Below are 26,344 nucleotides of genomic sequence, written 5' to 3' on the forward strand. Positions count from 1 at the left end.
GTTAAAGAGTTATTTGACGAAGTTAGATCGCCATCTGAGATCTCCTCACATGATATCTCTGTAGTTATCATCGGGCTTTCTTGGGTCTCTTCATAGCAGTCTAGTATTATCATTGATGACGTGTTGATTTGGTCTCCCTGTTCAGTTGGTTTTTTGGTTGGTCAGGATTTTCGTTCGCTTTATGTTCAGGTTCTTGTTCAGAGTATGTTAACAAGTTCATCAATGATTCTATGTTTCCTTTGTCACTGTCCTCTGTTCCAGTAAATGGGATTGAGTTGTTGGTTTGTTGAATCTCTTCTGATGCTTTCTTTGAATGTCCTTGCAGATTAGATTGCACTGATATGCTCGTTTTAGATCTGTCTATTTTTGTTTCTTGACGCTGGTTTTGTATAGCTTTTTTATTTTCGTTTACACTGTGCATTAGATTTCTCAGAACTGCTCTTGATCCATTTTGACGCTTTTTAGTTAGGTCTTTTTGGTTTTTTCTTTTATTTTTTGGTGCTTCACTTGGATGATGTTGTTCAAAGATGCTGTAATTTTGCGTCCCCTTTTTTGGCTTTCCTATGGGGGTGTCTGTTTTAGGATTTTGGTCAGACGCTTCAGAGGACAGGATTTTGGCAGCATCACGGGGGGGTGAGTCTGGAGTTAGGTCAATTAGTAGAATATCGCAGTCGATGTTCTTGTTCTCTATTTGAGAAACCTTTTGATTTATCACCGTTGACTTCTTTTTTTGGTTTATAGTTTGCGTTCCATTATTAGTGTTTTTTGCCTCCTTGGGTTCTGTTTGTGTATTCAAGCCTTTTGTTGCTGTTATGGCGATAAGAGCTTCGATTAGAGCGGCTTTATCCAATCTGTCTTTTCTTGCTATTTCAGAAAGTCGTTGTTGCCAGTTGTAGCTGATCTCTGCTTCTTTATTAAGACGTTCTTGGATTTTTGCCATTATCACTTCAAGACTCTTTTGTTTGGCATATATTGAGGCCAGTAAGGTCGTGTGCTCTTTCACAGTCTCCATGTTCGATTCATGGAGCTTTATGTATGGGATCATGGTTTGGGTCGTCACCGCCATCAACCTGTTTTGGAGGTCGACCATGGAGGTCGCTATAGACTCTTGGGGAGCTGTCAAAGTTGTTGAGCAAGTGCACTTTCTCTGTTCATTCGTTGGATCAATTTTCTCTGAGCACATTGATTGGTTTTTGTTGGCCATAGGATTACTAGATCTAGGGTTCATCTTGAGCCTGCTTGTCAGAGGGAGCGTTTGGTTTGTTCTTTTTTTAAGCTTTCTATTTTTGTCCTGTAATTCCATTAAAGCCTCAATTTCAGTCAGATCGAGTGATAATCGCTCCATCCGTTTAGCATTGATGGGGAATGTATTTGTGGCTTTCTGTTCAGGAGTCTTTATGCTTTCATAATGATTCTTCCTTGAGTCTTTGCGTGCATTGCTCTCTCTTTTTGTGAGAATAGGCTGAGAATGGATGATCGATCCTTTACTCTCGCTTCATACTCGCCACTGGTTCACTTAATGTGGTAGATGGATAGGTCGATTGGAACTGCACTCCCGTCGAGGCAGAGGAGTGTTCTTAGGTATGGTTTGCTGTATCTCTTTCAGTATGGTTTGTTTGGTTTTCTCTTCTGTAAAATTGGTTGCAGTGTTAGACTCAATCAAGCAGTGCTTCATTTTGTCTTTTGCGGTGGATTGTGTCTCAAAGCTGATTTTTTTTTTCTGTGGCGAGGATTAACGCTATCTAGCTTTGAGGCTGTCAGAGCATCTAGCATGTTTGGGTAAGCAGCAGGTTTGCAGCGGGGAAGGGAGGGGGGGTGTGTGGTCAGACGGCCTCAGGAAGGGTAGATGGATGATCTTCTCACTTCTGACGCTCAAAAGGAGCGTATGCACCGTGCCGCACCAGGGGAGCACCAGTGTTCCTCAGCAGAGTCGTGGGGGCGGGCCAAGGGTGCTTATTGGCGAGGTACCAAGGCTGCCGGTGCCGCTCCTCCACACCAAGCGGCGCGGCGGGCTGGGCAGGGCGGTGTCAAAGGACTGGTCGGGCTACTTCGCCTGAGTGAGTGTGACGCAGTAGAGCGGGTTCCGGAGGTCTGGAGCCGACGCCGGTCGCGCCAACCTCTTCACCAGCAAACAAACGTTCAGGAGGGAGCAGGAAGACAGGCAGTAGTCATGGACGGGTGGTGAGATTTAATTGTGCTGAGAGAAAAAAAAAGAAGAAAAAGCCGGGGAGTCGGACAGCTTATGCACCAAGGGCTGGGGCTCAAGGCGAATGGGTCAAAGGACAAGGTCCTGCAGTCCCCACGCGCGAGGCCCGCAGCTAGCAATCTGTGTTTTCGCAATTCCGCATGCGGACTTGTCAGATCAAAAGAGCAAGGGGTGCTCAAGGCGAGAGGGTCAAAGGACAGAGTCCCGCAGTTCCGCACACTATCCCCACAAGCAGGCAGTTCCTGGGATAGATACTTCGTGAGTTATGAAGGATCAGGTTCCAGCCGTCTTTTAGTCTCAAATATCAGTTCTGCCAGCTATCAATATTTGTTAGACCCGATGCAGGTTAGGGGGGAAACGCACGCTCCCAGGTGTGTTTCTTAACTGGAGCTTTCCGCGAGTCCCGCGGACTCCTGCAGACTCCACACGCGACCTCCACACTCCGCGGCCTGTTGTAGGTTTATTAGAGGCAATAGGCTCCTCCTCAATAGAGCTAGAAAGAATACTGTGGTAGCTCCTGCAGACTCCACACTCGACCGCCACACTCCGCGAGTGGGTACTAGCTCAGGAAGCCCTCCAAGAGATCTACACCCTTTGGGGAACCCATCAAGTGGGTCTGTTCACGACCAGTATCAACCGGAAGTACGAGCTGTTCTGCTCCAGGGGATTTCCCCCAAGAGAAGCTCTAGGAGACATGTTTGTGGTGGACTAGGATTTCCCACTCCAATACGCGTTTCCTCCTGTCCCTGTCATTCCTCGCGCAATCAGGAGGTTGAAAAAGTTCGGGAAATCCATGATCCCAATTGCTCCAGATTGGGCCAGGAGGACATGGTACCCGGACTTTCTGGACATGTCCATCTGCCCTCCAATACATTTGCCACAAAGAGAGGATCTTCTCTCGCAAGAGGAAGGTGGGGTGTTCCATCCAGCGGTCAAGACACTCAGCTTTCACGCAGGGTTTCTGAGAGGCTAAGATACAAGGATTGGGACCTCCCGGGTGACATAATGGAGATTTTGCTTTCAGCCAGAGGGCCAGCAACTAAGTCTTTGTACTGCTGCTGTTGGAATAAATTCTGATGCTGGTGCAGAGATAAGAATGTTGATCCATTTACATGCAGTACACCTGTTGTGTTATCCTTTCTGTTACACCCAGCTAATCTGCAGTTCCAGATTGGTACTATTAAAGGGTATCTTGCGTCGCTTTCCATATTTAAGAGCACTTCTAGGGAGGTATCTTACTTCAAAATTCCTCTAATAATACAATTCCGAAAAGGAAGGGTGAGTGAACTTCAGGCTTTATCCTGCAAACCTCCATACACTATTTTCTATAAAGACAAGGTGGACCTTAATGTGAAACCAACCTTTTTACCCAAAATTGTATCTGAATTACATTTGACTCAGAAAATAACATTACCATCATTTTAGCCTCCTCCGCACCCTGTGCTACACAGGCTTGATCCTAAATATGCACCAAGTTTATATATCACCAGAATGGCAAGACTAAGACAAGATGACCAACTGTTTGTTGGCTATACAGGCCACAAGTTGGGAATGGCAATCACTAAACAAACGTTGTCCAGATGATAATACTGGCCAGATGCGTGCTGAGGGGGCTATAGGCCCGCGTCTTTTGGTTGTAGCCCCAGATAGAATCTCAGGGGCTACAACCAAAAGGCTAGCTAGCCCCAAGTCCCAACATCCTGACATTAGTGTAGCCCCGGATATTTGCCAGACCTAGCAACACCCCTGATACTGGCAATATCTGAATGTTACAGACTAGCGGGAAAAGATCCTCCAGAGGGCCTTCGGGCTCATTGTTCCAGGGGCATGGCTATTTCCTCTGCATTACAGAGGGGAGTACCAATTAAAGAAATGTATGCGGCTGCCACATGTTCGTCTGTACACACTTTCAGCAGCAAACATTACAGTTTGCATTCTTCTTCAAGCTGGATAGGCTTATTTGGTACGGCAGTGTTGCATTCTGTGCACACAGACCTATGAGAACTCCTAAATTGTCATAAAAAATTCTGACTCCCTCCTCCAGGAATACCGGAACTGCTTTGGGAGTCTATCGTAAGATAAGGACTGTGGGGTTTAGACTGTAATGTACATAGTTCTATTAAGTTTAATGTGCTGTTTTATTAATGATTTGTTTGTACTGATTTGCTTTTATTCATGTATTTGCATCTGAATAAATGAAAATAAATATTCCCAAAGAAATGGCATCCAGGCAGACTTATCTACTCTCATCCCTTGTATCTGTCCTTCTGGCCTGCCCTTCCGTACATGCTTCTTCCCTCTCCTACTATGTTCCCTCCGAGGCTATGGAATGCCCTATCCATCTTTAAAAAATAAAAAGATATAAATAAAAAAACTCCTTCCACACTGGTCACTTTTATACTTACAAACTACCCTATTGCTGCCATGGGCATCACTATGACCTAGATTAACACCCCCCGCTCCCCTGAAGAGATTCTGCTACCCCTGCTGCCATGTACACCCACCACTAGACCTACACACACTCCTCCAGCAGACGTGGTCGAGTTGGCACAATGATTAATAATAAGGCTCATTCCACTGCCCTCTTCAACCTTCTGACTTTCTACTGCTCTTTCAAGATCTCTGCCTCCATACTCCCATCACACCCCCACACCTCTTCCTTCTGATCTGGAACTCTTCCTTGATGCCATTTTCACTGAAGCCCCCTTTTCTCTCATGATTAACTTCAACCTTTCCAAAAACGTATCTACCAGCTAGAAATGGACTCTCTCCTCTCAGGGCCCCCCTAACGTTGCTTCATAAATCCCTCCACACCCTGTGGGGAAATCCCTTGACCGTGTCTTACTCTTCTCACTTTCCTAGTCTACTTTCTGTTGATGCTCCAACAAGTTTATTCTACATTTCAGAATTATTGTCCCACCCCGCTCCAATCTCCACCTCCAAGATCAAATTGTATCCCGACTCCTTGACCCCTGTCTAGCCAAAGTCTTCTTGTCCCCTCTTTCTTTTGCTCCTCCCCAGTCTTCAATTGCCCAGACCTTTTCAGACTTTAACATGTCTCTGTTCTCCCCGTTTGATCACCACTATCTCGCTCTCTCATTGTACCTTCATCCCTTCTACCTCTCAACCCCAACACTGTCTCACCCCTAAGATCTGCCCCCTCAAGATTGGTATGCAATGCCACCTTATCACCGGTAAGATGGCCCTCCTCTACTTTTCCAAGACCATTGATGCTGCAACATCACCCTACTTCACTAGTCTAATTATGACTCTTCGTTCCCACCTCACAAACTCTTCTCCACTCTGCAAGTCATGCATTCTCCTTCATGGCCTCAGGCAACCACTTCTTTCCTATCAGCTAATGACCTTGCCCACTACTTTCCATCTACAATTGCAAACATTTGTGCCATCCTTGTTCCCTCCTCTCCCTTTTCTCCCTCCCCATGCCTCCTTCTCCCCCACCTATCATTACTACATCCAACCTGATAAACCTTTTTCCTAACTTCTCCCTCTGAAGTGGCACCCATTCTGTGGAGTGACAATCCTTCCTGAGCCCCTATTGAGCAGTTAGCCCTTCCGAAAGCCAAGGAACATTCACCTCTCATTTGCTCCAACCTATCCTCACTCTTCAACTTCTCTTTCCCAATGAATCTTTCCTGCCTGCTCCAAGGACGCTACTGTGCTACCAATCCTAAAGATGCCCTTTGCTGACTCCAATTATCCTACTCTTGTCCTGCAAGTCTCATTCCTCATTATTCTACAATACTTGAAAGACTTGTCTTGACAGGATCTCCACCTACAAGCAAGCCCCGCCCACCTGGTGCCTTCCTGTTTTCCGCTCTTTTTCACCATTTAGCAAGCCCCGCCCACCTGGTGCCTTCCTGTTTGCCGCTTTTTTTCACCACTTAGCAAGCCCTGCCCACCTGGTGCCTTCCTGTTTGCCGCTCCTTTTTCCTACTTAAGGAGCCCTCCAGCCTCTTTTCCTTTGCAGATCGGGAGCAGGTGCAAGTGGATCTAGGTCACCTGGCCTAAGCCCCACCCACCTGGTGCCTTCCTGTTTGCCGCTCTTTTTCACCACTTAGCAAGCCCCGCCCACCTGGTGCCTTCCTGTTTGCCGCTCTTTTTCACCACTTAGCAAGCACCACCCACTTTCTTAGCCCTGCCTCTTCCTTCCTGCTCCTATTAGATCAAGGGCGTCCTAAGCGAAGGGCAAACGAAAAAAAGGGGAATTCCTGTTTGAACCTGTTTGAACCTGTTTGAACCTGTTTGAACCTGTTTGGACCAGGAGGACCCAGGGCCCGACCCCCTGCTCAGACAGCACGTAGGCATGCACCAACATGTGTTACTCCCTCTGGTCCCCCCGTGATGTTCCCTTGTGACCCCCCATTCTCGCACACAGGTGTTGCTTGTTTTGCTTGATTCTTCTACCCTGCTCCCTCCCACCCCCCACCCAAGCCTACTTCTGCAGGAGTCTGTCCTGATATATTCTGATTTCACCATCACCGTCTTGTGGACAATGCTGGATTTGACTTTTATGGACTTCATTCATTCATGGTGCGTCACCCTTTCTCAACTCTCGTGCTGAACTTCTTTTGCATCTTGTAATCATGGTGGCCCTGAATCATGCTGTTCCCATCTTCATCTTGTATCCTGGCTTGCAACATTATGTGTTACTACTGACTTCTGCAATTGTATTCACTCTCCCCTCTTGCTTCGCCACTATTTTGACTGCTAACTCTCTGTTCTCGCCTCCTTTCCCTTCTCCCTTTTCCTATCTCCTCCCGTTACCTTCTTCTATGCACTTACTCTATCAGAATTGTCCCTGGACCTAATATGATAGCAACCTGGTCTGTCTCCTCCTCCCTCCCCTTACTGGTTTTTTCCTCCCCAACCCCCCTCCAGCACCATCTGAAATGTCATCAGGCCTAATGTGATAGTCGCTTTTTTTGTTCCTCCCCTACCTTTCTGCACCCCTCTCCCTCGCCTCTTGTTTTTTTTCCGGTTCTACCAGAAATGTCATCAGGCCTAGTACAGTAGTCGCCTGTCTGTTTCCATTTCCTTCCCACTCTCCCCCTCCCTTCCTTATCTATGTTTTAGCTCTTGCACTATCTGAAATGTCGTCAGGCCGAGTACGATAGTTAATTTCACATCCTTACTGTTCATGGCCTGTAAGAATGTCATTGTTTTTTCCCTTGTTCCCTCCCTTGCCTTGAAGCACTTGGAAACACATTGTGTATAGGCGCTATATAAATAAACTATCATATCATATCATACAAGAATTAGTGACCTCATTGACGGCTGCAGAAAACAGATTGGAGAGGGTCATTCCATGGAAACCGCCTTCACTCACATCTACAATTTTCTGACCTCTGCTCGCCATAGTAAAAAGTCCTCTAGCCTAATCCTCCTGGACTTCTTGGTGTCCTTTGATTAGTTGGCAAATGCTTCTCTACTTTGGACCATTGTTGACGTTGAGATCCAGGATACTGCTCTCTATTGCATTGTACCTTTCTGATTGTTTCATCTCTGAAATGTGGAACACGGGTGGGTACCCGTGATCCGATTCACCCATTGCTCTTTGCCCTATCCCATTTATCCTTTAGGAGTCCCCCATTCTTCTACTCATCTCATCCAGTGGGTTCTTCCATTACCTCATTGAGAAAGAAACACAAATCATCATCTTCTTCTGTCGCTTACTCTTCTCTCTACACACATTTCTGGTCGTCCATCCGCAATCTGTCACTGGATGGCATAACATTGTCTGATGCTTCGGTCCTCTAAAACCGAAGTAACCTACCTTCCTTCTTCTAATTCACCCTATCCTTCTTACCCCCCATTTCATTTCCACCTCACATGCCCCCACATCCCCTTAAGTATGTAACCTTGGTCTTGTTAGTAGAGATCTCAACCTGCACTTATTTATTACTAGTAACTACTGTGGCAGGATTATCCTGCATAACATAAGGAATATCTGCATCTTCTCACAAATCTGCCAAAACCTTCATACTGACCCGGGTCCTTAGCTTCCTGGACTACTCTGCAAGTCCCTTCTAGGGCCTCATCCTCTTCTCCTCCGCCACTGTTGACAAAAGTATTCAAATTTGACACCCATATATATTCTACAATCGTCTCTGCTTCTCAATCCTCTCAAACACCTGCTCCATGCGAGCATGCTGTCCATGAAAAAGTTCCCTCTTCAAATTCCTGCTCTGTGATTGTGCTTGTACCCACTACTTAGCTGACTGTAGCTTCTGCTACTTCATGTACAGCCTGTATTCTAGCACCCTCTTTTATCTGACCACCCTGTGCTTCCCCTCGATTTTGATCATGCTCCCTCTCCATTTTGATCATGCTCACTCTCCATGCTGCACCACTAGAACTCCCTCCCCTCACATGTACATTGCACTTGTACAACCCATTCCTTTAAATCTTCACTAAAACTCCACCTCATCAACCAAGAAGGACCCCCCCTCAACGTACTGATATTACTCACAATCCCTGACTACTCTGTTCCTAACTCCACTTTGCATATGGCCTACACATCTGCATGCCCATTGGACTGCCTTCGTCATGTCTTGTCCTGTTCCGTTTCTATATGTTCTTTTTCCTACCTTCATCTGTTCATTTGCACACAATATGACACCTGGACCAGGCTTACCCAGTAGACTTTTTTTTTAGGACAAAACCACTTATTCCCTTGAATTAATAAAAAATATATCCGGATATGTGGCCTTTGGATGGGAAATCATTGTAGGCACTCTTAATCGTAACCTGCACTTTCTTACTTTGAAGAAAACCACATATTTTCTGAACAGAACACTAGAGGCGGCAGTGCTATGCACCACATGTACATTTGTAACATGTATGTAGTTGAAAAAATACATTACAAGTGAGTAGTGTTGTACCATTTTCCTGAAAGTATGCAGTTAATTTAGAAATTGTAAGTAGAGTCCTACTGCTTTTTTTGCTGAATTGTATTTATCATTTCAATGTTTTGCCCCCTTTGAATATTGCAGTGAGGAGCTGGGCGAGTTTATGGAGATGAAAGGGGCCAGTAGCCCAGGGATTCTTGTTCTCACAACGGGTCTTAGTAAACCCTTCATGCGCCTGGATAAATACCCAACATTACTCAAGGAGTTGGAGCGGCACATGGAGGTACGATTTGAATGTTTTTTCTTTCTTTGCTAGAAAGGGTGTTGATTTAGCCTAAAGAGGTGTGTCTTGTTTAATCCTCACCAATCTGAGTGTGCTACATAATGACTGGTGCAGTAGCTGTAACAAAGTAAAGCCGCCCTGTGCCTCTTAACCTTGCAGTTAAAATGTTATTGTACTTGAGAGTAACATTTGTGCATATGCTCTTTTTCAGAAAGATCAGCCATCCCAATGACAAATTTCAGCACTTTTATGGGCCCAATTTAGCTGCTTATTCAATCTGGTTGAATGCACCTGCATTTGCATGCTCATGGAAAATTCCCTGCAAAGTGGAGGAGAGCATGTCAAAGGCATCTTTTCAAGTACATAAGCATTCAGGCACCTCTGGTTTGCACGAAAATTGGTGTATGTTCAGTTGAGCACCTCCCCGTTCCATCCATAATGGACTGGAAAGCGGAGTTCAAGCATGGTGAGCACCTCATCAACTGGGTGACGCCTCAATCAACTAGGTCTCCTGTTTTGATGTACTCCACGAGGGTTATTTTAAATTTATTGAGTAAACAGTGCATTAAACACATGAGGTATTATTTCTTGTTTTAATGTATCCTCTGCTTTTTTGGGTGTGTTTTTATCAATTCTAATATTTGATTGTGGAGCGAGATGATAGCAGTGTGGTGCTGGTGAATGTGTTCAGTTTTTGTTTTGATTCCCCATTTTACAGTAACTATTTTGGCCAATGGGAGGTACAAGAAAGTCGGGATTGGCATTCTGCATCTTGGCCTGGTGCTGCAGTAGAGACTCGCAACTGCTTTTTGTTTTTCCATTAGAGGAATATATTTCCCAGAATGCATGGTGCCTGTTGCATGTACAACAAACACATTTTGTTGAGCTTGCAAGGGTGGTTAGAAAGGCACCCGCACGGAACACAAATGCGATCTCCACATCTCTGACTCCCCTCCCATTTTACAGAGCACCAGCTTTTTCAAAAGCGCTGTTGATCTGAATCCATCTGTCCCTCGACCCCTCCCCCTTCCTGTTTACACCTGATTGCGTGCCAAGCTTCAGAGGAAACCTTACGTTCCCCACTTTGAGCACTTGCTATGCATGCAGTAGTGTTCTTCCCATCCATCAAGGGCCCTTTGCACTGCAAAAGAACCCAGTAACTGTAGGCTGGCTTCAGTGCATTTTTAATGTGGACAATTGTCTTGTAGCTAATGTCTTGTGTAAGTACTTGCAACCCAAACTTGTAGATGCCAGCATTTAACTCTGTCTTGCTCATCGGTTTATAAACCTGCTTTAAATATCTCTTGTAGTGTGACCAATGATCCACAACCTGCTCTTTGAAGAAGCCATTATGCCACAAAAAATGTATATGGGACTTGGGACATTCTTGGACATGCCCACCACCTCCCGACATGTACCTTTCAACAAGTGCTTTGGCTCTGACTTACTCGGGGGAGCCCTGACTTCTGAAATTGTTGAACCTCTCGGCATCCCCCATAATTTGTCCCAAAACACTTCTTCAATTAATAGCTTTTCTCCTGCAGATTACCCATCAGATAGATAGCCTTCCAGCATCAGCTGCTTGGAAACCTTTTCGACGGGTGCATAGTGCACCTCGACTCGGCCATCGATCCATTTGACTTGGTGCATCGGTAGTGGACTCCGCACATGACATCACGCACATGACATCAGTCGTCGTACATATACCATGTCACTATGCCCTGGTACCGCAGTTCCTTTTTTCCCGCATTCTCAGCACGCTGCTCATTGGAACAAACCTCATTAGAGAACTCTTTTCTTCACAAAATCTTTCATCAACTGCAATATGATTTCGCCAGAATGTCCACTCCCAAGGTATCTGGTTTCAAATGGCACAAGGACTGTAATTCCAAGATGCCCATTATGGACCCACACGGTGTCTGCGTCTCGTGCCTTGGTGTTGGTCATGTCGCAGAGGATTGTGGTTCTTGCATGAAAATGAATCAGAAACCGCTGCGAGAGAGGGCGGCAAAACTCATGGCTTGGCCCCCATCGAAGTCTCCAGCTCAATGAGCCCCTCAGTCGTCAGAGCTTCATACGCAAGGGCTCACTCCTGAAAAGGATAGGCACTGCAAGGGGAAAAAAAAACAATTGCATTCCCACAAAAAGAGGTGCTGTCATCAGTGTAGGCACGAGTCTGACTCTTCCGAAGACGCCAGTGAGTCGTCATCGGCTGGAGGCTAACATCTAGAGTAGAGTGGGGTGCCTTCAAAGAGCAGATGCTTGCGATGTTTAGGGCAGCTGCAGGTACGGCTCCTGCCTAGACAGAGCCGTCCTCAGCGACCTCTGACGCCCAGTGATTCTGGCCCCAAAATGACAGCGTCACTACCAATGCCCTTGGGCTGAGTGCCACCCATTGCCAAAACAGTCACGTTATCGGCACCATCGGTCCGTCGGTGCCGATGCCCGATCCTTAGTATGCTCTGCAGTCCCGATCAGGATTTTTTGACACAATGTTGACAATTTCTGATGCCTGGGACCAAGTACCTTTTGGTCTCTAGCCAGCACATGGAGGCCCTGGTAGCATAGATTTTTTTCTCTGACCAGGCCGATTTACTCACCTTAGCAGAGGGGCTGAGGGATGCAAGTTGCTTGGACACATCTCCCCACTTGGCAATTCAGTAAGCCCTTCCTTATGGACATGCAAATGCCCAGTACCACACCATATTAGACTGGGTGGTATCCAAGTCCCTTCGCCTGGATTTTGACTCCGATTAATCCTTTCAATTTAAAAATTCACTAAGAGTAGTAAGCCTTGGTTGCAGAGGTTATTCGCTTCCCCTGGATTCTTCCTTACCGCCAATGTTTGAACAGTTCTTGATGTCTTTCTTGGCCTAAAATGATACTATCTGGATTCTTCAACACTATACCAATACTTCTTTGTCTAACAGTTCTTTGTCTTTTTCCTGGCACACAACAATCCTTTTTTTATCACAAAGCTCCTTAGCCTTGTCATTTCTTCTTTCAAATGTTCCTTCTTGGATTTAACAAATACTACTTGAAGATTTGCAACTGCCTGGTTTACTCCCCTGCCAGGACTTCTCACCTTTATAGGTAAACAGTTCCACTTTTAATTCCACCGTTGCATATATCTTCTTTGGTTTTGAATTTCTGGTTGTTTCAACATTCACACTTGATTTTCCCCAAATTGTGTTTAGGCGGCAAAGCATTCCACCAGCTTTCTACTCTTGACTGCTTCCTTGTCGTTCTGGTGCACCTTGCGGCTTCCCGTCAGCACATCTGCCTTCCCACATGTCCCGGTAAGCGAAGCAGTGCTTTCACTGGCTGCCGAATGCCCAGGAATCTTCGATCTGTTCCTGGCGTAAATGCAGCATGCCCTATGTGCAAAAGTGTTTCTCTGCCTTCTTGCTGGCGAGCCCATTGGCTCTGCCACACCGGTCTATGCTCCCAGGGACCACACGCCATGCAGAGAGGTACAACAGACTTCTTCCACACAGCAGCAGCCTCTTGCAATTGGTTTCCGATCTTTAACTGTCCCGTGCACAGGTGCATTGTGGAAATGACTGACAAGCTCATTGCGCTTGAGGCTCTTTCTGCTCTGAATTTCTCCCTTCTTCCTCCTCGTCCCAGTACTAGGGTAATTGTGGGAAATGAAGTCCCTTAATGTTGACTTCTGTAAATTACTTGATCTGTTTGCATGATGGGCAAGTTCTATATGGATGATAATTGGAATTGGAAGACAATCTTGGAGCTTTTACTCTTTTGCCACGGAGTCCAACAGGAAGTACAAACTGTTTTGCTCAAGGGAATTCTGCCTTAGAGGCACACAGGGTTGCATTCCTAGTGGAGTGGGACTTTGACCTCCACTATGCCTTCCCTCTGACTCCTGTCATTCTGTGGGTTCTCAGGAGGTTGAGGAGGTTCTGAGCAACCTTGCTGTTGATCACCCCAGATTGGACGAGGAGAACGTGGTACTCTGAGCTTCTGGACTAGGTCACCTGCCCACCTCTACAGTTCCTCATCGGCCGAACCTCCCATCTCAGTTGGAGGGTCGTGTACTCCACCTGAACCTAGATTCTCTCACCCTACATGCGTGGCTTTTGAAAGGATGAGGTATGATGACAGATCTCTTGGAGGAGGTACTTGAGGTGCTACTGGCTGCACGTAGACCTTCAGCAAGATCTCTGTATGCGTGCAGGTGGAGAAGATTTGAGGCGTGGTGCAGGGAACGTGAGATTAACCCTATCTCTTGCCCCACCACTGCAGTGATGGAGTTCCTTTTGTCACTAGCCTCTGCGGGCCTTCTGGTCACTACCGTCAAAGGATATTTGGCAGTTTTGTCTGTTTTCAAAAGGTCTCCGGATCAAGGGTCTTTCTTTACGTTCCAAGTAATGGCCCAATTCCTGAAAGGCCTCGTAAACAAGTTGCCGCCTGTTCCCTTTGTGGTTCCAGACTGGGGCCTTCATTTGGTCCTAATCTTTTTGATGGCGGCTCCGTTTGAGCCTTTGCATTCATGCGCCATCCGTTTACAAAGACTCCCTTTTTGGTGGCGATTAGGGGTCCCTGGTTTATTGGAGTGGACTAAGGAGAAGGTGGTGATTTGGTATAGTCAGGGCTAGCCAGTTGTTGGTCGGTAGAATATTTAAAATAGCAGGGTTATAAGTGTCCAAAATATCTTTGGGACTTTCCTTTAACTGGGGCTCCCCTTGGATTACAAGATATAATCGTTTGTACCAGGCTTTATTGGCAGGTTAGAATACTCTGTTTTCAGGGATTTTACTGGCCCCTGTAGCTTTTCTTAAGTGTCTTTCAGTTGCTGGGTCTTGAATTCAGCCTGACTCTTACTAGCTTCGGTATACCAATCTAGAAAACTGTCCCATTGATGTTGGTGTACATGTGGGCCTTTCTTCTCTAACGCTGTACGTAAATTCATTATCCTGTCCAAGTCAAATGTGCCTTCCTGAGGGAAATGTCTAGGTGACTCACTCTGTGTATATTCGTGCCATTTATCCACATACCTAAATGCTTTGGGCAAATAGTGAGTAAGCATGACATTTGCTAGACTTCATTTAGGAGGAATTGGCACTTGTCTAGACTGCCCTGAACTCATTCTCACCTGGATAACACAAGGTATAACTTATAACGAAGCTCTTCGCTGATCCCAGGAGTATGCCTCCCTTCTCCTGGCTTATTGTCCAAGCTCCACACAGTCTTTTCTTGGTGGGCTTCCCTTCTCCTGGCGTTCAATATCAAACAACCTGGCAGAATGACTCGATTCCCCTGGTCACAAAGTTCCAAATAAAGTTCAAAATAATAGGCCTGATCGGGCAGTTACCTTCCCCAGGTCACAAAGTTCCAAATAATACAAAATGTTCCCTTGTTGGGCCAGGAGAATGCCTCCCTTCCCCTGGCGTTTGCTCACAGTCTCAAATTAGCCCGGGGGGAATGACTCCCTTCTCCAGGCTTGTTGGACCTTCCTCCTGGTCTATGTTTCCAGGCAAATGATTAGCTTCTCCTGATAGTTATGACCCAGTCTCCTACAACCAGAGTGAGCGATTCCCTTCCCTGGTCTTCTCCTCATTAGGTTTCACACTTAACACCCAACCCCGAGTGTTGTGAGGGTCCTCGACCCTTGTTTCTCTTTTCTTATTTAGTTTTGCCTACTTGGTTCACTTCCCTGCCAAGTACTGCCACGAGGAAGATGGCTCGTAGCAATCTCTTGAGTTGGGCCCTCGACCCCGGTTTCCCTACCCCTCTTTGTCCCTTTGGCTGCCTCACTTGCCAAGTACTGACACAAGGAAGATAGTCCTGCTTGTAATCCCGATACAGGCGTCGTGCCTCCGCCACCTTTTGGCCCCTACCCTTCCCTGCGCCTCTCCTGTTACCTTGTCTGCATCTGGGATGTGTGGCTGCTTCTTCCTGAGCTCCTTCGACTGCTCGGAGTGTTGCACTGGCTTCTCTGCGTCTTGGTTCCTCTGCCTTGCAGATCTCCTGCCCGGCTCTTGGAGTGATGATATGGACTCTGCTCATTGCTTTCGGGTCACCACCCCCGAGCCTTCCGGTAGCATCTGGGCGCCGTCCCGTTGCCCTCTTGACTCTGGGAGCGGACTGCTCTTGGCTCGTTCCTGGCCTTTTCCATGTCTCCTTCGTGCTTGCCGGGCTTCAGTCTCTCGTCCTGGTTGGCTGTGCATCCCCTACAGGCAGTCCTTCTTTGGTCTTTATGGTGTATGCAGGACCACGACTCTGCAGAAGTCTGTACTACTGCACTTCCTTCTTAGGATTGTGCTTCATTGCTCCTGTGTCCTACCTTGTCCCAGTACTCAAGTTAGTTATGTTCCTGATGTTTTTCTTTGTCTCAGTACTTTCCAGGAGCTTGAGGTAGTCTACTTTACAACAGCACATAGGCCTAGTCTCTACAAACAGATTAGCAGAGGAAGAAGAGGCTGGTGTGTGTGGGGATGTGATATACCTATAAGGGCTACAGCTTAGTTGGATGTCCATCTCCGCCGGTGGAGGCGGGGGATGTCCCTCCCCATGAGGTCCTTACGCATTATACCACCCCCAGGGAGACTATCTGGTAACAGCCTCACCTCCTTGGCCTCCTGGGAAGGGCCTCAACCCCCCACCCCCACCCACCCCAGGGAGAAGTGATTGACATCTAATGCTTTGTCACACAATCTACAATACAGAGCAGTATTTCAGCTTTTTCAGAGACGTGTTGGTAAGAGTCCAAGACAAGATGCATAAACTGTAGAAACAAAGCTTGTTAAAGCTCCCATACTAGGATCGAAGAGAGTGTGAAATATAAAGCAGGGTTGCAACTGAGTTACACATTTAGGGTTTCAAGTATCAAGGTAAGGGTTGAGACAAAACAATCATGGCACTTTCATCCAAAATCTTTTCTCCACACTTGTATAGAACACATGCTTCCTAGTCGATACATGCCCCCCCCCTTCTTCACTACTCCGCGCCATGTCACCAACAAGTACCACAGGGCGCCTCTCTATTATCCCTGCTTTTAAATCCTTAGCTGAGCCCCCTCCCAGTTCTTATTCGTTCACACAACCTGTCCTGCTACAACTATGCAGATGACCCCAAAATCATCTTCAATACCCCAAAGGGCACTTATAACGTCTCCCGGACCTCACTGCATGCCTCACAGACATCGACCACTGGATGATAGCTAACCACCTCCTTCTCAATCAAGGAAAAACTGAAATAATGATCTGCGGGAAAACTGACTCTTCCCCCAACCCACCCCTTCGCCGTCCTCCTAGGCCCACCCCCCACCTCCAACACAGTAAAGAACATTGGATGCGCCATGGGCGCAGAAATGACATTCACATCAACTCTGTGTCAAAATCATGCTATCTACACCTAGGCATTCTCTGACTCATCTTCCCATACCTCACCTACCCTCAGAGTTGCTGCATTTATAACCATCGTCCTCTCTCGCCTAGACTATGCCAACCCCCTATACCTGGATGCACCTGCATTTTAACTTAGAAAACTCCAACAAGTCCAAACACTGCAGCCAGACTCCTCCTGGCCTTGGGCCCTAAAGAGCACGTCACAACCGCCCTCCGAATGCTGCACTGGCTCCGAGTCGGGCGACGGTCCACCTTCAGCGCTTTGCATCACCCACCGTGCTCTGCACCACATAGGCCCAGAATATCTGCAACACAAGCTCACCCCTACAGACCCAACAGAAACAGGCACAGCTCTCCTCTCGGTCATCCCTTCTGCTAAATCAAACAGAATAGGGGGGAATCCTCCTTCTCTGTCAAATGTGACGGGTCAGAAATGTGAGGCAGACAACTTTGTGAGGAGTTTTCAACTTTAGCCATTTAAATGAACAGGTTGGATAGATGCCTCACTATCCGTACCCTGGCAAGGATTTCCCTGCATAAAAATAAACTAAAGGAAACACACTAACAAAAGGATATCTGACCATCACACATGTACAACAAATAAAACAAAAAGGAAATATATGGCAATTCAATTGAATAATAATGTATAACATATGATCTGATTCACAGTATGATCAGTGTCTCATCTCATAGTCTGTGTGAATTTCCCTTCTCCAGATCTGAACAAGGGTTTTTCTCCAAAGTTCAAAGCAAGCGAGGCAATCCGGTTTAGCATAAAGTTGCAATACAGATCTTAAGGGTTGATACTCAATCACACAAAATTATGTTGCTTCATTAAAATATCTAAAAAGATCACGAGTTCCCACTCCTCCTGGAATAAGATCTATATCATGTTTTGTCTTCTCCAAGCAAGCAACAACAATTGTGTTTGTCAGAATAATTGTCACAATGTTCTGGCTTCCAAAACAATAAACTATTCCCACTCTTGCTAGAGTAAGAACAAGTTTCACCTTTGTGGAAACAGCAAATATCTTTGGCAAGATAGTTATTGCAACCTTTGGTTTCTTAAAGAAATAAACCGTTCCAATTCTTCATGAAGCAAACACAGGTTTCACCTTGGTACAAACAACAAATGCCTTTGTCAATTTGGTTTACTGCAATTTTGATTTCAAAAGAAAGAATTGTATGTTTTCTTCAACAAGCTTTACACTTCTTCAAATGTTGCGAGTGACCATGCATTATTGTTAGAACCACAGTTCAACACTGACATCAACCACGTCCTGCCTGGCTCCTTCCTTTGCCAGTCTCTTTAAGGCAACAACTTCTTGCCCTATGGGTATACTCGCCTGCCTGTCTACTTCAACAACCAGAACAGAAAAGTTCTTCATTTGTAACTTCCATCTTTTAGAAAACAACAACTTCACTAAGCTTCTTCAACATCAAACTTTAGACCAGTTATGGGGAAAACAAAGGAACCACATTAGTGTTCTTTTAAGACTTCTCGGCAACTATGCTCAACTTCCTCTCGATAACCTTCTCCAAAAGGGCAGCCTGTTCGCCACCTTTCTTTTCCCCTCTGTATCAACAACCAAATAATTACTAACAAGTAGGTTCACTTTTCCTCTAGCTTGGCTTTGGCAATGTAGGTTTTATCGCCTGAAGATCTGTACGCCATAGCACATAAGTAGTATGTCTCACAATCATTACGCCTCTCAATCTTTCCCTCTTGTCTTGAGTACTGTTTGTTATACTGGTATTGCTGGTTGGTAATATACTCTTGGCATTGCTTGGCAGTTTGCAAACTGTTTACAGCTTTCCCCTGGGCTTCTTGGACATTCAACACTCTCATGTTCTTATTTATACAGTTACTTCGATTTAACAAGCCCCACTTCTGTTAGTTTCGTTTGGTATTCATCATTAATGCTACTGTTGCTTTCACTCACTCGCGAGTGAAGCAACCTGCTATGAACATGTGGACAGCGTTGGATCGCTCTGCAGTCATGTACAAGCTGTGCACTTGCCGGGTAAGTCGCTCCATTACGCTCCACTCTGTGTTCGCAGGTCTTCATTACTTGTGGCTCCTCGTGGCCAGGTAGACCACTTCCTCTGGTGGTCCTCCGCTCGCGCCACTGATGAATGGAGCCTCTGCTGTTCCGGAGAGGGCCAGGTGCACCATAGCCTCCTGGAACCTCTAAGGAGGGAACCATTCCCTCACTACTGCGTTTTCCTGCTGCCCAGACTCTGCACAACAAAATTCTTTCGGACAAGAGTCTCCTCTTCACGCTTCCCGCTATGCGACCTCTGCAACAGGGAGAGTCATGGGCCAAGACTGTCTCAGGACCCGCCACATCTCTTAATTCCTGCACCTGAGGGAGCTTTTTAAGCCTCTCAGTCCCCTTCAGGTTTAGGTCATTTACTCCAATTAAGAGATCGCTTCCACAATAGTGTTCTTCTGTATCGCTCTTCCTCGTCCCAGTATTGAGGGAATTATGGGACTTGAAGTCCCTAACATGTTTACATTTGCTGACTTGCCTTCTAGTTTCTACAACACTCTTTTTAAAGGAATTTCATGCAATTTAGTGATCAGTTTTATTGGAAAAGAGGAATAAGGTGTTCTAGGCTTTTGGTGATTCTTATTTTATAGACTTCTTCCTATTAACCCCTTTTCAGTTAGAGAAGCCTTTATCTCTCGAGGCTTTTGAATGGGTGGTATACACTTTTATATCACAGGAGCTTTGGCTGGTTTTACCCACATTTAGATGTTTAACACGTGGAACAGTAATATTATTATGGCAACAAGCGATTAGGTATTTTGTCATTTGTAGAGGTCTCTTGCTTAGGGGAAGGTAAATACTGTCTCACTGCATTGATTCCTCTCACCTCCCTGAGCTTTTTGTCCTCCCAGGGCATCCTCCCGCAGAGCACCACCCCCAAGGTCAGGATCAGGAAGCGTTGGCCTTTCCCTGGCCACCCACGAGGAGACTTTAGTCAGGGATTTGGTGAGGGATCCACAATCGCACTAAACACCCACAATGTGGAACTCCATCCCTCTTAGCATCTGCTGCATTGAAGATAACCTCGCCTCCTGGAATCCGCTCAAGACCTGGCTCTTCCCATCTGCATCCTGACTGACCTAATCTGCATCTCGGGTGAACTTCGCCCCTAGACAGGTAGGTGGGGGACATCAATGAGTCATGTGAGGAGACTCCAAGAAAATGCAGAGCACACACAGAATGGATTCCCATAGACCTGCACGGCAAGCTCGGCAATCCATCAACGAAACAAGTAATCAGCCATGACTCTCAGTTACATATTGCACTCCATCTCGATGGAAGATAGCCGTTTCCCTCCCAAAGGCATGGCCACCCACCTACAAATATCTCCATTCACTTGCTACTCTATCTGATATCACACATTCTCCAGCATTGGATCTTTCATGGATTCACATGCTTAGAATATTCCCCGTCGTCAGGCTGGGAATCCTCGGTAAGTTATATAGACATTTTCCAGAGGAAAAATTCCGACACTTTTGTGTCCTATCTACGTCGTTTTGGGCCGCGCACGCCGGCGCCACTAGGACGTAGAGGTATATATAGCCCCGCCCCCGCGGCTCCCTCAGATTTCAACCGTCTTCCAAAGTAGTGGGATTACCTCGCGTATCTGCTATTTGGTTAGGTAGTACTTTCTACTTCTGCGACTTTTTTTTCTTCTCGAAAAAATGTCTGGAAAGGCGTTGTTTCGTCCGTGTGCCACATGCGGTCTTAAGAAGGTGTACGAAGGGGATGGTCATATGGACTGCATTTACTGTCTTCATCCTCACCACACAGCGGACACATGTGAAATCTGTCAGGGCTTCTCCCAGAAGACCCTCAAAGACCGAAAAAGACGCCTTGTCGATTGGCTCAATGACGGGGCGTGTGAGTAAGTCAGAACCCCCGACGAAGAAGGTGCGTTCTGCTGAAAAACGCCCCTCGGAGAAGCATTCGGAGAAACATTCGAAGGCCCCCTCTTCACAAAAGGCGTAGTCGTCTTCCTCCTCGTCTAAAAAAGAGAGAAAAGAACCATCTAAATCCTCCTCAGGAGACCCTCATAAGTCTACCTTGAGTCAAGAGGCCTCGGCCAGCAAGTCGGCCCCGAAAACGGCGGGAACACCTCAAGGCCCTGCGCCACTTGCTTCGTCGACGGCCCGCTCGTCGCCGCCTGCGTCATCGGCGGCTCCTCCCATGGTTCAGACTGCGGCTGTAGGAAACATTTCATCGTTGACGGTGGTTCCGTCTATGGGATGGCAACCGGAGGTTTTCGACCCCGTTCCGCCTGAGGCCCTGCTGCAACAAGAGGCGGCTTTTTCTGTGGTCCGGTCGCGCTCCCAACCGATCTGGGGTTGCAACCGACCAGTGCGGTGACACTCTTGAGTGGGGGTACCATACCTATGACCTCCTCATCACTGAACTCCCAGGCAGTTCTGTCCTTGGAGGTGCTAAATACGCTACATAAGCTGTTAGACCGTTTGGACACACAGATACCTCAGCCCAGTGCCCCGGCACTGCTACGGTCTACGCCACTCGTCGACGAGCCGGGCCCGGCTCCTCGCTTGACGACCAGGATTACTAACGCTTCCCAAGTTGCGGAAGATCATCCTCACCCACAAGAAGAGGGAGAACTACCGGACTCTGATTCAGACCGCGAAGGGGACCCAACATGGGACTCTGAAGCGGAAATGGAAGCTCCGAGAAGTCCGGCGCAGCCATCACCACCTGACGACGTGGGGGCGTTCCATGCCATGATGAGTAAGGCGTGTGCTGAGTTTGGCCTAGTCCCTGAAGAAGAGAAAAGGATTGTTTTCTTTTTGATCATATGGGCAAGAGAAAGAAATCCATATTCGCCATCCCTATTTTAGACCATGTCTGGCAAGAGGGCCTGAAGACCATGCGTCATCCCTTTTCGGAACCGGCAGTAAAAGGTTGTTTGGAGAAGAAATTCAAGGCTCCGGAATCGACTCCCAAGTGCTTTCCGTCTCAACCTTCGCCGGAATCGGTGGTATCTGCGGCGGCGGCTAGAAAGGTTAGTTCTCAACATAAATGCACGACCCCGCCGGACAACGAAGCCAGGAGGCAAGATGCCTTTGGCAAGAAGGTGCTGTCGGTCGGCGCGACTACAGTTAAAGCAGCCAACTCCATGGCGATTATGTCTAGGAATGACAGGGAAATGTGGCACCAGCTGGCTCCTATCTTGGAGCATTTGCCCGAAGAACATCAAAAGTCCGCCATGTTGCTAGTACGGGAAGGAGAAGAGGCCTCCAACCATGCTATAAACATTGCTGTCGACATAGCCGAGTCTGGATTTAAGCAAATCAATAATGGCGTAGTACTACGAAGACAAGCCTCAAGTTCACTACGTTCAGACCGGAGGTGCAATATAAAGTCTTCGATATGCTGTGTGAACGGGAACAACTGTTCGGTGAAAAAGTTGATGAGGCCTTGAAGGGCATGAAAGAGGATACTGACATGGCGCGGTCACTCGGAGCCCTCCAGAGTGGTTGGAATTTTCGTTCCTTTCGTCCTTTCAGAGGGGCTTCTGGTAACTCCCGGTTTGGGTCATCTAGAGACCGAGGTTTCAATAGACCCTCCTACTCGTCCCAAGGCTAGAGACGTGCAGCCCAGTCTTCTCGTAGAGGCAGAGATTACCAAAACTCCAGACGGCGGGGTCCCTCCCCTTCGTCGACGAAAGATAAACAAGCCAAGAACCAACAATGACATGTTTCAGGACGTCCTGGGGAGCCGAGTGTGTCGTCACGTCGACGAGTGGGAGCGCATAACAGACCAATGAGTTTTGGACATGATTCATCTGGGCCACTCTCTACAGTTCAAGGACAAGCCACCACACATTACACCGGTGTTCTCGGCTCAGCCCCACCTTCAAATACTACTGCAGGAGGTGGCGCTTATGCTGCAGAAAGGGGCTATAGAACTGGTCCCAGTGGCAGAAAAAGGACAGGGAGTATACTACCGTTACTTTGTCGTCAAGAAACCAAATGGAAAATGGCGTCCCATTCTGGATCTACGAGCACTCAACAAACTGCTCATGAATTTAAAATTCAAAATGCTTACGCTCCAGGAGGTGATCCGATCTCTGCGTCATACTGACCACAGCCAATGACTGCCATCTCCCTAAGCCCTGCCTCTGGCAGCCATCTTCAGATTTTACCGCATGTTCAAGTGTTGGGAGTCCTCGTGCTTAGCTCTCGAGCTTTTGCTGCGTTTTTTCGCACTTTTTCAGGTGAATTTTCACATTTTTCGGTTAATCGAGCCTCAAGCTCCACCGTTTCTACTCCCGTTAACGGGTACCCGTTGCGGGATTTTCCTATGCCCCTCAAGGGTGAAGATTTCATCGAATCAAACTTTTGGAGGATTCCAGAAGATTTGCGGCCTACTTCGAGATGGCCCAGGACGCGAGTTCGTCACCCGGACCCAAGCTGTTTCGCAGCTGCCCTGGATGCGGGCTGCAGAATGTGTTTAAGGAGGACGAACATTAGCGATGCCTCTACTGTCTTCATGGGGACAAGTCTCATGTAGAGCAGGACTGCCAGTTCTGCAAGAACTTGTCGGAGCGGACCATGAGGGACTGTTGATCCCGTCTCGCCAGCTGGTTGGAGAAGGGCTCAACGGGTGAGAAGAAGAAAGGGTCCGAGCGGGCTTCGAAGTCCTGTGCGGGCGCCCCGGCGACGGGGTCCAAAACCAGGCCAAGTGTTGCGAGTCCGCTGGCTCCGGGAGCGCCGAAAGGTCGGGCTCTTCGGTCGCCAGGCAGGGCGCACCTTCCCCGGCACCGTCAACCACGAGCCAACGCTCCGGTTCGGGGAAGAAGAAGTCCGAGACCCCGGGTAAGCTTCGGGAGAAGCCCCGTCCGATCTCGGGAGAGGGGGAGCGAGGCGTCGCCCCTCCCCCTAAGGAGAAGGCCCAGGACGCACCTAAGGTGGTGAAGGCCCCTACCCAGCAGGCAAAGGCCTCTATCGAGGCGATCGCAGTGACTCTGGCCAAGCCGGCAGAGACCCCGCCAGCGGAGACTGCCTCCGGGACTAGAGTTTCCCTGCCGCCAAGGAGGGTATCCTCTTTTCAGCCCATCGTCATGGCCACCATGATGGAAGAAGCGAGGGGGGGCACGGTAGCCTCCTCGTGCTCGGAGTCAGCCTCGGAGGAGGAACTGACCGAGGCCGCGAGGAATCTCGAAGTCCAATTCGAGAAGGTTCGATCCCGTAAGGAAGATCCTCGGGAGATAACCGAGGAAGACGACGATGGCGAGGAAGAGCAGCCTTGCCTTCCGGCGCAGCCGGAACCTAGGCCTCAGGATAGCTCGGCGGCCATTTTGTCTGCGATCCAGTCCTTATGCTCTGAGATAAGGACGAGATTACCAGAACCCCTCCACGGCACCAGCCAAACGTGACCGGTACGAGAAGAAGTACCGGGTCCCCGAGACCGCTCCCCTATTCCTCAGGGCCCAGCCAACGCCAGACTCGGTCGTCGCGGCGGCGAAGATGAAAGCGGCGGGGTCAGGAACCTCCATGTCGAATTCTCCTCCCTCCTCCGGACGGCGAGGGTAGGAAGTTGGACGCCATGGGGCGACGGGTCATTTTGTTGGCGGCGACGACGATCAAAGCGGCCAACGCCCTGGCGATCGTGGCCCGTTACGACAGGGAGCTCTGGTTTAAGCTGGCCGCCATATTGGACTTCCTACCGGACGATAAGAGGTCCGAGGCCCTGGAAATACTTCAAGAAGGCGAGGTGACGTCGGACCACGCCATAACGGTGGCAACCGATATTGCCAATACTGGGTTCCGCCAGCTGGGCAACAGAGTTTGCCTACGACGACGGGGTTGGCTCCGGGCGACCAACTTCCGTCAGGACGTCCAGACCAGGGTGTTGGACATGCCGTTCGACGGCAGCAACTTGTTCGGGAAGGCGGTGGACGAATCCATCCAAGCCATAAAGACGGACACGGAGACGGCCCGCGCCCTAGGAGCCATTCAGCAACGACGGCCCTTCCGGAGCTCCGGAGGCAGACAGGGGGCCTCCAAGGGATCTAGCGGTGGCTCGTCGTCCTACCGCCAGGCGGCACGCTCCTCGTCTCAGGAGGCCTACAGGGGTCGCGGCAAGCACGGAGCGCCTCGCCGCCGTCGGCAAGGTGGCCAGGGCGGCAAGGCCACCACCTCCAAGCAGGAATGAACCGGCCGTGGCCTCGGGCCCCCACCGAAGCACCCCGGTGGGAGGCCGGCTGACGAATTTCGTCGGCGTGTGGAAGTCCATCTCCACCGACCGTTGGGTGCTGGATACCCTGGCAAGAGGACACTCTATCGAATTCCTGAAGAAGTGCCCTCACGTTCCACCTGTGGCCAGGAAGGAAAATCACGTCCCGCAACTGCTGTTGGAAGTACGGGCGATGCTCAGGAAAGGCGCCATGGAGCTCGTCCCGAATAGGCTCCGGGGCTCTGGGGTGTACTCAAGGTACTTCCTCGTCAGGAAGAAGACGGGCGGCTGGCACCCCATCCTGGACCTTCGTCGTTTGAACAAATATATCAGGTCACAAAAGTTCAGGATGGTCACCCTCCAGCACGTGCTGGGACAGCTGGAGGAAGACGACTTTCTATCGTCGTTGGACCTGGAGGATGCATACTTCCACGTTCCTATCCTCAAAAGTCACCGAAAGTTCCTCAGGTTCGTCGTCCAGGGACGCCACTACCAATTCAGAGCACTGCCGTTCAGATTGAAGTCGGCCCCCAGAGTCTTTACCAAGTGCCTAGCACCTGTGGCGGCGCGGCTGCGCCTGCAGGGGATTCACGTCTACCCCTACCTGGACGACTGGCTCATCCGCTCAAGGACGAGGGAACTCGCCGTCGAACACACTGCGAGGACCGTCCAGCTACTCACAGACCTGGGATTCACCATAAATTACCCAAAGTCCCACCTGGTGCCGTCGCAGGTGGCCCTGTTTCTGGAAGCGAAGCTCGATACGGTGAGGCGCCTGGCGGCACCGTCGGAAGGACGGACGAAGACCATTCTGGGCAAAGTGCAGCACCTGCTAGCCACGGACGTGGCCAGGGTGAGGTCCAACAAGTCCCTCCTGGGAATGATGTCCTCTTGCATCTACCTGGTGCGCCTCTGCAGACTACGGATGCGCCCTCTTCAAGAATTTCTCGACGCCCGTTGGATGCAGGCGACGGGCACTTTCGAAGACAGGGTCCCCCTCAACGAGGTGTTCCGGCGGGCGATTCAGTGGTGGGGCGTTCGAGCGCACCTCACGGCGGGCATGGTCTTTCAGATGCCGGCGTACCAGGAGACGGTGACGACGGACACCTCCCTGGAAGGTTGGGGCGCCCACACCGGAGATCTCCACGCAAGAGGCCTCTGGCTCCCGGAGGAGAAGCTCCTGCACATCAACATCCTGGAACTCCGAGCCGTGTTCTGGGCTCTCAAATCGTTCCTCCCGTCGCTCAAGGGCAAGGTGGTGCGGATCTTCACGGACAACACCACGACAATGTTTTACATACGGAAGCAGGGAGGCACCAGATCCCCAGCCCTATCCAAGGAGGCACAGGATCTGTGGCACTGGGCGGTCGCCCAGG

At 48.7% G+C, this 26,344-nt stretch overlaps 1 protein-coding gene across 5 annotated transcripts in view; it reads left to right on the top strand.

Moving 5' to 3' along the window:
• The window catches only part of ARHGEF7 (Rho guanine nucleotide exchange factor 7), a 1,715,641-nt gene that overhangs the window by 969,285 nt on the left and 720,012 nt on the right, over positions 1 to 26,344 (top strand). For all 5 annotated transcript variants that reach the window (XM_069636766.1, XM_069636768.1, XM_069636767.1 and 2 more), the window contains one exon: positions 9,223 to 9,361. In XM_069636766.1, coding sequence (XP_069492867.1) covers positions 9,223 to 9,361 — 139 coding nt within the window. The remainder of the gene's footprint in view (positions 1 to 9,222; positions 9,362 to 26,344) is intronic.

Source organism: Ambystoma mexicanum, chromosome 7p (genome assembly GCF_040938575.1).
Source record: "Ambystoma mexicanum isolate Mex_15411 chromosome 7p, UKY_AmexF1_1, whole genome shotgun sequence".
Taxonomy (NCBI): Eukaryota; Metazoa; Chordata; class Amphibia; order Caudata; family Ambystomatidae; genus Ambystoma; species Ambystoma mexicanum.